A 14,534-nucleotide genomic window follows, 5' to 3' on the forward strand; every position below is an offset into this window, starting at 1 on the left:
CTATTGGCAAGGATTACTGTGTCGCACTTATGTTCTTAGACTTGTCCAAGGCTTTTGACAGTGCTGACCATAAAATACTATTAAACAAACTAAAAGCAGTAGGCATAAGAGGACCAGCAAATGAGTAGTTCCAGTATTCCATGGAGAATAGACTGAAAAAGGTGTAGATAGTTCACACATGTGCTGATGATAAATTTTAGTCAAATGATTGTCAGACAAGAAACATATGAATGTAGAAGTGCCTCATGGTAATGACTAGGCCCAGTTCTGTTTTTAATAATATTAATGGCTTTTTAGACATAGAAAGATATTTCTCTTTCCTGATGACAGCAACAACATAGTCACTGATAAAAACCAGAACTTGTGATACAGAAAGTAAAGGAATCCATCAAGGATGTTTCAAATTGAACAGTATGTGGTAAATTAACACTGAACATAAAGAAAACAAGCACTTCAGCACATAGAGGAAAACAATCTGTCACTTTCAGCATAGATGATAAACCCCTAGATTTTGTAACAAACACAAAAATTTTATAGATGAACATTAAATGTCAGTTAACACAGAATATAATAATTTTTTGACTCATATTTGGAACATCAACAATCTTGTATCGTAATGTAATGAAAGCAATTAGTCCAAACCATAAATGATTTTAATTTTTATGGTTTGGTAACCAGTTTCAGTCATACATAGTCCATCATCAGACCAGTAATGTCTCCATTGATGACATATGGAGATGATGCATGGAGCCATTGAGCAGTTAATGGCAGGTGCCTTTCACACTTACAACAGCTCCATGCATCGTCTTCACATGCCACCAATGGAGGCATTACAGGTCTGCTGATGGCCTATGTATGAGTGAAACTGGTTACTGTATCATAAAAATAAAAAGCATTTGTGATCTGGACTCCACACGCCTGTGTTTAATGTGTAACTGCCGTAAGTTTCATTGTTGTGTGTTTGTTTGTTATTGTTCAGTGCTGTATTGAGTAGAACGATGTGTCACACAGTTTGTGAATTTAGAGAGAGCAGAGTTAGAGGACCAACGTGTCTCCATTAAATTTTGTGTGAAAGTCAAAAAAACATTTACAGAGACACAACAAATGATGCAGGAAGCTTATGGTAAAGAGTGCTTAAGCTGTACTCAGTGTTACAAATGGTTCACATGATTTAAAAATGACCAGACTTAAGTTAAGGATGACCCTCATTCAGGATGCCATTCAGTGTCTGCTAGTGACATTCATGTCAGGATCTTCAACTAAACTGTGCATGCTAATCAAAGACTGACTGTCCAAGAGATTGCAGAAGAATGTAACATTACAGTTGAATCATGTCATGAAATCCCGACACAGCATCTTGGAATGCATTGTGTTGCCAAGTTCGTTCCATGGCTCATGAGCCAAGACCAAAAAGACCTTCACCTCACAATCTGTGAAGAGCTTTTGCACCACACAAATGAGAATGAGATGTTTCTTAAGAGATTTGTAACTGGTGATATGTGGGTCTAAAGTTATGATGTTGAGACCAAAGTTCAATCTTCACAATGGGTTGGGGGAGGTTTACCAAGACCAGAAAAAAGCTCTTCAGGTCAGGTCAAATGTCAAAGCCATGCTTATAGTTTTCTTTGACTTTGAAAGATTATTTCATCATGAAGCATTAATTGATGGCACTATTGGAATACATGCAAGAAAATATGACAAGGAAATAGCCTGAAATGTGACAAAACAATTCATCACTCTTTCATCCCTATGACACATCTGCACATTCATCCCTATTGGTGTACAAAAAAAGAAATCACAGTGCTGCCTCATCCTCCACACTCTTGAGCCTTGGCACCTGTGGATTTTTTTTTTTCCCCCAAAGTTGAAAACTACATTGAAAGGAGTGACAGACGAGATAAAAGAAAATTTGCAGACGGCCCTTCACACAATCTGACAAGAGGCATACCAAGACTGCTTCTGGAAGCAGAAACACTATTAAGAGAAGTGTGTCAATTGTGGAGGACAGTATTTCAAAAGATACCATGCACAATAAGTAAAAGGTAAGCACACAAAAATTTTGTGGATAAAGTTCCAGAATTTTTTGAACAGACCTCGTATTGCTTCTACATACACCCAATTCTTAACCATGGGATTCTTTTCTGTAGATCAAAGATGCAAAACATGCACACAGTGTTCAAACTGCTGAACAGGGCCATAAGAATAACAATTTTTGTAGTAGTCGGGCTTATTGTACAGAACTATTTTTAAAAAAACTGGGTATACTTTCTGCAACAAGAGAGTATCTCTATCAATATATAGTGCATATCAGGGGAAACATTAATAAGTATTTCACTAATAGTTCTGTGCATAAGCATGGAACAAGAGCCAATTTGATCTTGCATTTATCAATGAGGGCAAAAAGAAGAAAAAGAAAGAAAGAAATAAAAATCAAAACATTATTTTCCATCACAGAATAAAACTGTATAATAAATTTCCAAAGGAGATGCAAAAATTCAATACAATACATCTCTTTAGAAGTGTAACTAAAAAAAGATTACTTAGAGAACTCAAAGTAGGTGTTGGTAACAAAAGGGGACATCTATGATACTCGGTAACAATACAGTACCTAACCAAACAGTGCTTTTACAAGCAAATCTGCCAATCCATAGTGCATGATAACAATGTCTTGTCATTTTCCTGAGCTCAACCTCTCACTGATCAATGGCAGGAGGGAGGGAGGGGGGGGGGGGGGGGGGGAGGTGCCGACTCAGTTTTCCAGATGGACTGAAGGGAGTGGATAGAGACTTGCATGTCTGTCATCCTGAAGTCACTAGTAGACAGCTCTAAGGAGTGCAATGGTACAGTGCAAAAATCTGTTTTTATTATAAGCTATTTCGAGCAAATTGTGTATGATTAAGGTATGAGGACATTGTATGACAGGGACCAACTGAATGAGGCAGTGTGGTTGTTAAGCCACTGATTTCATATTCAGGAGGATGGAGTTTGCTCTGTCCAACCATCCTGATTTAGGTTTTCCATGGTTTTCCCAAATAATTCCAGGGAAACAGTTCCTTCAGAATTATGAGACATTCCCTGGATGAATACACACACACACACACACACTCACACTCACTCTCTCACACACACACACACACACACACACACACACACACATATGATGTGACTTACCGAACAAAAGTGCTGGCAGGTTGATAGACACACAAACAAACACAAACATACACACGAAATTCAAGCTTTCGCAACAAACTGTTGCCTCATCAGGAAAGAGGGAAGGAGAGGGAAAGACGAAAGGATGTGGGTTTTAAGGGAGAGGGTAAGGAGTCATTCTAATCCCGGGAGAGGAAAGACTTACCTTAGGGGGAAAAAAGGACAGGTATACTCTCGCACATACACACATATCCATCCACACATACACAGACACAAAGATATTGTTTGGGGAGGAAGCTAGTATGTATACAAAGCAGCATGTATGTATGTATTTCTGTCTGGGAACTTCTCCTGAACCTCAGAATCGATTTTAGCCCAATTTGGCATACAAACAGCAAACTTCACAAGTATCACCACTAGTGGTTTCTATCCTTCTAGCTGCAACAGGAATGGATATAGAGAGATAGGGGAAAAACTTGTATTTCAGCACCTGCCATATAGGCTGCCCTGCACGACAAGCTTGTTGTGTGGAAACAGTATTGGTGTGCCTTATTGATGTATTTTGCAGGGCAGCCTACACTGCAGGAGCAAGAAACAATTTTCCAGCCCCCAGTATGTAGGATGCCCTCACAACAGGTGTGTTGTGCAGGTAATAGCAGCCTGTTTTATCAAGATATAATGCAGGGGTTACATGTGAAGATGGTCATGGCTAGGGGATGACTGAGATGGATAGAAGAGAGGACTAAAGGAGAGAGGGAGCAGGAGGAGGCACACAAAGACAGGGCTACAGGGAATGGATGGGGAGAGAAGGGACAGGAGAAGATGGAAAAAGAAATGGGGGAAGGAGGAGATGGGAAAAGAAGGTGGTGATGGGCAGAGATATGGATGGAGAGAGAGGGAAGAGGAAGAAGAGATAGGCACAGAGAGGGGTGAGGAGGAGCTGTATGCAATATATGTGCCAAACATGTGTGCTTTTCTCACATATATGGGGATCAGGTTAGTAAATAATTAAATAAACTTAAAAGTAAGAATGAATGGATTACCTGTAACCACACCCAATGCAAATGTCACAATATGTGGATGACAGAAACAGTAATAGGGCACACATTACATCTCAAACTGTCTAAGTCAAAACAATCAGTGTTCTGATACTGACATGAAAAAGGCCCAGAGGAAAAACATATGACAGTAGGGAGGCATGTATCATAGTCTGATAAACTGAAATTTTACCTCTTTTGAAATAATTTGGTGTTTCAAGGCATTTACCCTGTGTAGTTCAGGTCAGAGTTGGTTCTGATATTTTGACAACATGGCTTGTCTTCATTAGGTGCTATCTGAAACTGCTCATCAAGTGGAAAGAGTCCAGTAATTATAATCACAGCCTTCCCCCTCCATGTTCAGTTCCAGGCATTCTGTATTCAGTTTGCTCACACTAGCAGCACCCTTAGGTGTTCTGTTTTCAGACTGGTGTGCATGTCTGCATTCAGGCATTCTATTTTCAGTCTAGGTATTCCCTCTGTTGTCCATTCCTGCTGGATGCACCCTGCGAAGTTCCATCTTCAGTCCGATGCTCCTAGTGGTCCATCTGGGGTTTGTTCCCTGTGTCCACACCCTCCTTCTTCTTGTGGATTTCTATTGCTGCTTTCATTACGTCTTCAGCAATCCAGTAGAGGATCCCAGGCTCCACTGGGTTGATACACAGTCTCATGATTCATGAGGTTTTCCATCACCTTTATCTCTATGGACTCTCTTATAACACTGTCTCAGTATCTGGAGGTCTGTTCCAGAACCTTCATTTCATCATACTTCATGGAGTGTCTAAGTTCCAGACAGTGGTCAATAATAGTTGATTTCGTTGCCTATGTTAGTCTGTTGTGCCTCTTATATTCTTCACATCAGATGTCCACAGTCCTAGTTATTTAGATTTAGTTTAGTTATTTAGATGCCACTTTGGCTGGATATATTATAAACTCTCAGTTTTCATAGTCCCAGGTGACCTTCCACATTTCCCAGAAGTCATCTTATTTTGTCAGGTGGACAGAACACACACTTAATGTTATGGTTCCTGAGAATCCTACTGATTTTGACAGAAGTGTATCCCACACAGGACCTGTACAAAACAGCCCTTGCCTAATTGTGCTTTTCTTTTAGATTGTATGGCAAAGTGGCTGGCTGAAGGATCTTCTTAATCTTTTGGGCCCTGTATCAATTCTTGCAGAACATTGCTCGTAGATGCTGTATTTCTGCTTCCAAACTGTCTGGGTCTGACAAGTTGTGTGCCCTGTGGACTAATGTCTTCAGAACTCCATTCTTCTACACTGAGTTGTGACCATTTCCAGCTTTCAGTTTTAAGTCAGTATTTGTAGGTTTTCAATACACACTGTGGCCAAATGACCTATCTGCTCTCCTTTTGACAGGTATATCCAGAAATGAAAACTGGCTATCCTTTTCCAGTTCCATAGTGAACTTAATATTTGGATGGCATGAGGTAAGATGTTCCAGAGACTCATTGAGCCTCTCCCTGCCATGAGGCCAGATCAAAAACGTACCATTCATGTGCATCATGTGCATAAAGAAGCACGTTGGTTTGTACCTAGCCATCCCTGATGCCTCTTCTTCTAATCCCTCCAGCAACATGTTGGGAACCACTGGAAACAGAGGGCTGCCCATAGCTACAGCATTTGTCTGCTTAGCCGAGTGGTCTAAGGCGCTGCAGTCATGGACTGTGTGGCTGGTCCTGGCGGAGGTTCGAGTCCTCCCTCGGGCATTGGTGTGTGTGGTTGTGCTTAGGATAATTTAGGTTAAGTAGTGTGTGAGCTTAGGGACTGATGACCTTAGCAGTTAAGTCCCATAAGATTTCACACACACATTTGAACATTTGTCTGCTTGTACTATTGGCCTCCATACAGAAAGTAACTTCAGGTGAGTATGTTCCCAAACAGGCCCAACAGAGCACTGTCAAATTTCTCTGCAACCAGTTCCAGTGAGTCCCTGAGTGACACCCTGGTGAACAGGGATACCACATCAAAACTGATCATTATAACAAATTTTGTAGTATGTAGTTGCTTAAGACTTTACAAGAACTTTCCTGGACTGTGAATGTGGTGAAAACACCTCTGCACAAATGGAAACAGCAGTTTCTTTAAGTATTTAGCTGTTGGATATGTTGATGCACCCATTGTTGCTGACTATTGTGCACAGTGGCACATCCTCGTTGTGTACTTTCAGCAGCCAATCTAGTCTAGGTGGAACTGGAACTCGCAATCAAAGTTGGCTCTGAGCACTATGGGACTCAACTGCTGTGGTCATCAGTCCCCTAGAACTTAGAACTACTTAAACCTAACTAACCTAAGGACATCACACACATCCATGCCCGAGGCAGGATTCGAACCTGCGACCGTAGCAGTCGCACGGTTCCGGACTGCACGCCTAGAACCGCGAGACCACCGCGGCCGGCTGCAATCAAAGTTGTTTGGTGACCTTGTCAAGCATACTGGTTTTGTTCGAGAGAGTTCTGGCCTTCATGTCCACTTTGTTCACAGTGTCTCATTTAGAAAGTCTGTATGCATGGTCCTGCAGAAGTTGATGCACTTATGCACTTTCCCATCATAATCAGCCTGCTGCAAAATAACTGTGAAGTTCCCTTTGTCTGCTTGTAACACCATGATACTGCTATCTTCTCGGAGCCTCTTGAGTGTGAGCCTCTCATCACTTGAGATATTCAGTTTTGGGGACTGTGTATTAATGAGCACTTGTAGGTCTCCTGGTGAATTTCTTCTGCCACATTTGGTGAAAGTGTGTTGGTTACTTGCTGCACTTCACTGATGAAACCTGAAATGGGTCCGCAGCTCGTGGTCGTGCGGTAGCGTTCTCGCTTCCCGCACCCGGGTTCCCGGGTTCGATTCCCAGCCGGGTCAGGGATTTTCTCTGCCTCGTGATGGCTGGGTGTTGTGTGATGTCCTTAGGTTAGTTAGGTTTAAGTAGTTCTAAGTTCTAGGGGACTGATGACCATAGATGTTAAGTCCTATAGTGCTCAGAGCCTTTTGAACCTGAAATGGGCACATTTCTAGGAGCTGTCATGACATTGAGACCCCTTTTGAGTGCCTTCAAAGTGACGTTTTTCCTTGCCACGTATGCTAATCACAGTGCAAGTGCGAAGTAGCTATACATTATATAGCGTGTATATTATGCAACAAATTTAAAACTTTTTAACATGGCTTATACTCACTGATGTAAAAAAAGAATGTGTTCCATGCTCCACTTCACACTTTTAAGCATCAACTTTTCTTTTTACGTTGTATGATAGCCTGTGTTCTTCCTCAGGGTTGAAGGTATTTCCATACTAAATTTCATCAAAACTGATTCAGCAGTTTAATCATGAAAAAGTAACACACAAACATACTTTCACATTTATAAAATTTTAAATTGCAATATTTTTTTCTGTGTCCTATTTTAGTGAAATCATATCTGTTGTTGCCCCCAGCTTATACTCAAGTTACCTGTAAAAACTCCATAAAAATTCATCTGTTCAGTGCAAAAACAATCATAGGTTATAGATTTGTAATTTATTTATTGTTTCACCCAGATAGACTACCCATATGAAACACATAATAAATAAATTAAAAATCTGCAATTGTGTTTTTACAATCAACTTACAATGAGGTTTCTGCATCGATCTGCCACTGCAGAATGGAATTATTTTTAAAATTCGTCTAGTATTTTGGATATTAGTGTGTTCAAACATACACACATACAGACACAACAGTTTTTCAGTTTTGTTATTAGTATATATTACATATTGGGATCTGTAAATACTCATTCTAATCTATTGCCATATTCTGTAATGTTATAATATATTCCCTTTATGCTTTTCAGTTGCTGACCTTCTGTATATTTTGTGTAGATGTGTTTTTTTCCCACTGATAAGTTATTTCTTCCTTCTTCTTTTCTGAGAATTCGTACCTATGAACATAAAGACACCTACACAATTCCTTATGCTACTATATCCATTTTATAATTACTTTAGTGCATACAGTACAGTTGTTAAATGTGAAGTCATATAAAAATGGGGTATTAAAGATTTTTTTAGCTCTCAGTAATAAATTTATACAACTTTTTTGTTTAAGGGAGCATGGTGTGGACATGGCACTATTACAAGAAATGTGACATGCTTAAGAGATGGTGAACCTGTTGATGGTTATCTATGTGGAGATGCTCCAGACATACACACAACTGATAAATGCTATGCGCCATGCAAGGGTGACTGTCAGGTTTCAGAATGGAGTCACTGGTCACACTGTCACCGGAACTGTCAGAGTTCTTCTAATGGTTTGTAAATTCCTTTCTCTCAAAAAAATTATTTTCAGAGTAAATATCTCACATTTTTAGAGTACTAATGTTGCAATATAGTGATATCATTATAATGTTAATGAACTACATAATGATTTGTACTACTTTCACTCTAGTGGCCACCAAAAATTTTATTAGCTCAATTCATCATATGTCATATTATATACGAGTGTTTCTTAATTTCACACTTGCTGATTACTGTAAAGTCCTTCACTTATAACTGCTGGCATGAACCTCATTGTCCTTGACTGAGGTTTGTTTAAAAACAACTGTATTGGCAGACAGTGTTCTTCCAAAGGAGTGATGCAAACACACTTCCTAGACTAACTAGAAGCTGCAAGCTACTTTTGCAAAAACAATTCCTTTGTATAGCTCCCCAGGTGCTGCACAGTGTTCTTCCAAAGGAGTGATGCAAACACACCTCCTATACTGACTAGAAGCTCCAATCCACTTTTGCAAAAACAACTCCTTTGTATAGCTCCCCAGGTGCTGCAAAACTAGTACTTCCACAGGGAATGGCAACATGAAGAATGACTTCACAACAAATTTAAAGCTGAGTTTAGGTGGAACAGTGTTCTTATTAGAGCAGTATAGGCTGCCATGATGGGCGATAGATTAAAACTGTGCTGCACATTACAACCAAACCCTGGACACTTGCATTGATAGTTTTCTTCTGTGTCAATACATCACAGCAAATTTGGTAGCCAATATGTCAGTGTAGTTTGCTGTCATGCTCTTCAAACCACTGTAGCATGATTTAGAGCTTGTGACACAGACAGTTGTCATGATGGAAAATATCATCTCCATCAAGGAAGACTCAAGTGTGGAGGGATGCAGGTGACCTATAGCCCTCAGCATTCACAATGCCTTTGATTACTACCACAGGTTGCACATAAGCCCAGGCAAATGTCCCCCACAGCATTACACTGCCCCCACTGGCCTACATCCATGGCACACTGCACATTTTGAGTATCTGCTTGCCTGGATGATGGCATATCCAGGTACAGCTATTGACATACTGTAACAAGAAATGTGGTTCATTCAAACAGATAACACATTTCCATTGATCCACAGTCATGTCTTAGTAATCCTGTATCCACTGCAACTGTAATTGACAGTGTCATCGGGGGCAGTGTGGGGACATGTAGGAGTCATCTGCTGTGAAGTTCCATGTTCGACAATGTGTACTCAACAGTGTGCTTTGAAACAATTGTTCTTGCATCAGAATTTTACCCTACCACATATCTGCCACAGACTGCCACGTATCCTCCTTTGCAAATTGGGAAAACGTATCCTCCACATTCAGTGATGAGGCATGGAGATCCAGCATCTAAGCACCTACTTGTGGTTTCATTGTCCTTCAACCACTTTCTATAGATGCTCATGACAGCACACATGAACAGTTGACCAGCTCTGCTGTTTTCAAGATGCTCATTCCCACACACTGAACCTTAACAGTCTGCCCTTGTCAAGACCATGTATGTCAATGGGTTTCCCCAATTACAGCCTCTATCATGGATATAATGATTCCCCTTTCAAATCTGCTCCACATGTATATTTCCCTTACTAGGTTATCTGCCCATTACCCCGCCAAGTGATATTCAATCTGTGCAATGGTATGGCTCATCAGTGTTGGTCAACTTTGACAAGGATGGGACTGGTAGCCGCTGGTGCCTCATAGTAGGAACAATCTTTCAATTTGACCTACAGAGAGTACACCTTGATTAGACAGTGGTTGGCACCCTAAAATGGTTTAGAACCTTGCAAACGCAAGTATGAAGCAAATTTACGTAATTTACTACAACAAAGTGTGCAAAAATCAACAAAAAATGTTCTCTTTATCATAAATGCTAATCATCATCCTAAATGCAGAAATCACATTTTTTTAGGTAGAGAGTGAATAGGTGTTTCCTTTGAGTAGGTCAGTTCACACAGCCACCATGCATATTATGTGAACTAATATCCTGGCAGTCTGTTCTCCCAAGTGTGCTGAAGACATAACCAATAGACAACCCGACTCATGTTTTGACCCAAATGTAGCTAATTATCTCTCATTAATTGATGGTTGTGTGGCATGTACAAATAAAAGTAACACAGATTTCTAGTGATTTATTTATATTCATGGGTGCAGCATGTGCTCAAAATGTGGGCTGCCCATCTTCATACATGCACAATTACAACCAGAGTGTGACCAATTCACTCATTTCAGTGCAGTGAGATTAGCTGGAATGCTATGTTGGTAGGTATGCACTGGATTTAGAGTGATGAAGTTAGTGAATACAACTGTACCTTCAAATGACCCCACCAGTAGTAGTCTATTTGACTCAAGTCTGTATATCTGTGCCAACAACCTACTGGCTGACCATGGACAATCCGTCACCCAAAGTAGTGTCAATTTATATACTGCTTTGCTGTCTAACTAAGCTGTAATGGTGTAACATGAGTCACACTCCATGGATCATTGTGTACAACTAATGGCATATCCTGAAGTAACTGTGGTAGGTTGTCATCTGAGAAGTGTTGGTAGAAAGGTCCAGATAGCCAATCAGGATGTAGATGTGACCCAATTTGCAACCCACTGGCATTCCTTATCATAACATTGAGAGAAAGTGTTTGTTGGCAGTGGGATTCCCACAATGCATCTGGATTGATCTATGTCCCTACATACCAACTGTGAGCATGGAAAACACCTTGTGTGGTGAAACATGGTTAATCAGTTTCCTAAATCTTGGGGTGTGCTGCTAGATCTCCTAGCAATACCCAAAGTGCTCAGGCCACACACTAGAAGGAAGTAAGATTAGGATTTTATGGTCTGTAAATGACTGTATCATTAGTGATTGAGCTTGAATATAGATTGAGGAAACATGGAAAAGTAAACTGACCACATCCTTTTCAGGGAACCATCTGGGCATTCAGCTTAAAGGGACAACCATGGGAACTCTATATCATGATGGTGGGACAGGGATTTGAACTTTACTGCTCCTGTGCATTAGTCCAAAGGCTTACCACTGTCACCTCACTCAATTCATAGGGAAAAAGCAGTATCTGCACTGACTGTTAGTGAAAAGTGGCCACACAGCCTCACGGTCAACTGCACCATGTAATGTGTACAACACTATGACAATGCTTCATATGGTACTTGATACAACCATATAATATGACAACAGTCATAATTGTTTTCCACCATGCATTTGCCATCTTCACATTCCACATATCACAGCTGGCATGTGGTGAACAAATGCACTTATTATGTGTAGAATCTGGAGATGGCTAGCATATATCTGAAGCCAGTTATGATTGTTATCATATTACGCAATTATATCTAAAGTAGACAGAATGTTGATTAGATGGATAGATCAGATAGCTCATTAAGAGTCACTGAATCATACCAGAGAGAAAATAAATTCACAGTGTAACCTGAGTAAATGAAAGAATTGATTGAGCCAACACATTCTAAGGCACAAAGCAATAGTTAATTTGGTAAGGGACAAAAGCGTCAGTGTGTGGTGTGTGTGTGTGTGTGTGTGTGTGTGTGTGTGTGTGTGGGATGTTGCATAGGGAGACCAAATCTCAATTACAGTAAACAGGTTCAAGCAGGTATATATTGCACTAGTTATGTAGAGATGAAGAGGCTTGCACAGGATAGACTAGCAAGCAAAACTTTATCAACCCTATCTTCAGAATGATAACAATAATGACAACAATAATAACCCTTGAAAAATCTGACTATCATTATTTTCAAGGATTAATTATTTTTCTATATTTTGACATAATTGTCATAAAGAATTGTGTCTGTAATATAAGTTAAAGGTTTATTTGACACTACAATAGTGAAGCCAAAGTCACAGTACATAAAATTTTTCTTTAAAAAATTATGTTAGCAAGTTAGTAGTGTGTCAGTCCTACATGAGAGTACAGTGTGTTTTGAGATCTTTTGTCAGAACATAGCAAAATTATGTGCTGCATTCCATATGGATGCTTGCGGTGCTTGATACACTTACAGTGATGTTATTATATGTGTTTATCTCATGGGAGTTTGCGCCATGAGAATGATGAAATATACATATGTGTTTAATTTTCAGACTTGTGAATTTATATCAGCCATATGATCATGCTGTCACAGCAGGACACATTGCAATAATCTTTGGCAATTTTTACCCTTGTGTAGTTTTTAATTTATTCTACATTAGGAAACAGAATGAATGGTTGGGCAAGCATGGGCATAACTTGTAGTGACTTGGTTATGCCACCATTGACTTGGTTGTCTGATACAACATCACCAAACCAAAAACATGTAACCACATCATAAATTATTATTATTAGAATTATGCATTTAGTATCACCAGACGTATTCCAATGCTTATTGTTGTAAATCCTTATTGAGAAAAGCGTGTAAGACACTGAGATATACAGGGTTTTAAATATGTTATATTATTAATTAATTGTTTGACAGACACCACTTGTCAGTAGTATTTTATTTTACTGGACTAGCTATGGGTGTTGCCAACCATCAGTAGTATCTAACACATAATGTTCTCTGTTGCATTCCACTGACAATATTTCATAATATTAATGTAATAATATGATTAACTGATTTGCATATACATATATGTAAAGAGCATAAGGGATTTTTTTTACAAAAATACATGCAATTGCCATTGGAAATTGCTCTACCTGTGAAGATTATTTTTGGTATCAAGATGTTCACAGACAGGGTGTCAGAAACTGTTGTGGCCAAAAATGTACAGATAGTAAAGCGGCAACAGCTGAATCAATCTAAAGTTATGACTGCCAATCTCAGGAGATACATTACGACAGTGCATAAAATTTTGCTACTCTCTCTCAAATAGTCATGTTAACTGTTGTAAAATGAGACAGGCAGTTAGAACCCTACAAAACAGTTTCTCTTTGCTTTTTACTAGAGTCTGATGCACCAAAAACTTTATGTAATCCCACAGGAAAACATCCATCAGAGTGATATACAGAAATTGTAATGGTTATGGGACATTACCTCTCCTCCAATCTAACAATGAGGTTATCCAGTGTTTATGTGCTCATGTGTATTATTATTGAAGTAGGATGATACAGCACCCTGTTGAAACCAAATTCTTTCATGGAAGACTAGAGGTACAGTCTCTGAAACAAAGCATGGCTGCTGGCTCACTGTAGATGCAAAAGTCATGAGTTTGAGTCCTCTTCTTCCTCTAATTTTATATACTATGTTGCATTTGTATGCTAAAAGCATCAGTCCAACACAGCCTCAAAGATAATTTATCTCACTTTATAACCAATCACTAATAGCAAAACCTTCTAAGAACATTCCACAAAAGATCTCATGGCTGTATCAAGATCAGACAGTTTATGCTACCTGCAGCAGCCACTGGCCATCAGCCACTATCTGGTGTCATCTCAAGTGATCATAGTGCAGTGCACTGTATAACCATGTTCTATGTCATGGTGTTCATCCAGTTTATCACAGCTGTTTCACATGGAGAATCACTCTTATTGCTATTTTGGTTTCTTCTTATCATTAGCATACTGCATATTTCAAATAGAAACAGTCATTCATTAGACCCTTTGCACTTTTATTGACAAAGCATCATCATGTACAGTACTGAAATCATTCCAGTAGTTGATACTTTTCATTCATTTGGTTTTTATTGATTGAATGACACATCCTGATCATTACTGTCAGCATTTTTTGTTAACTTTTCCATGTTCTGATGAAAAGTGCTTGACCTTTCAAGTTAGTGGAAGCTGGAGTAAAACAAGCACTTCGCAAATTAGCTGTTTTCCTTTTCACTTGGTTTTTTGAAACTACCTTTTTGGTCATTGCAGATGGGTTTATTACACACTATCCTTTCTTATATTCAAATTTGAATGTTATTCATAGCTTAAAAAAATTTTCTGTGGCTCTTCATGCTTTGCAGTCCATGCTGTGTTGTTGCTTCATCTTTTATGTTCCTCTGTTTTGGGGGTAGTAACAATCAGGCATTCCTATGAAAAGCATTTTTAAGTGTATAACAATCAAAAGA

General features: G+C 39.3%; 1 protein-coding gene across 4 annotated transcripts in view; it reads left to right on the forward strand.

The window, feature by feature from the left end:
• LOC126248455 (thrombospondin type-1 domain-containing protein 7A-like) overlaps nucleotides 1–14,534 on the forward strand; it is a 1,193,762-nt gene that overhangs the window by 1,115,250 nt on the left and 63,978 nt on the right. For all 4 annotated transcript variants that reach the window (XM_049949448.1, XM_049949449.1, XM_049949450.1 and 1 more), the window contains one exon: nucleotides 8,277–8,478. In XM_049949448.1, the coding sequence (XP_049805405.1) occupies nucleotides 8,277–8,478 (202 nt within the window). The remainder of the gene's footprint in view (nucleotides 1–8,276; nucleotides 8,479–14,534) is intronic.

Source organism: Schistocerca nitens, chromosome 3 (assembly GCF_023898315.1).
Source record: "Schistocerca nitens isolate TAMUIC-IGC-003100 chromosome 3, iqSchNite1.1, whole genome shotgun sequence".
Lineage (NCBI taxonomy): Eukaryota > Metazoa > Arthropoda > Insecta > Orthoptera > Acrididae > Schistocerca > Schistocerca nitens.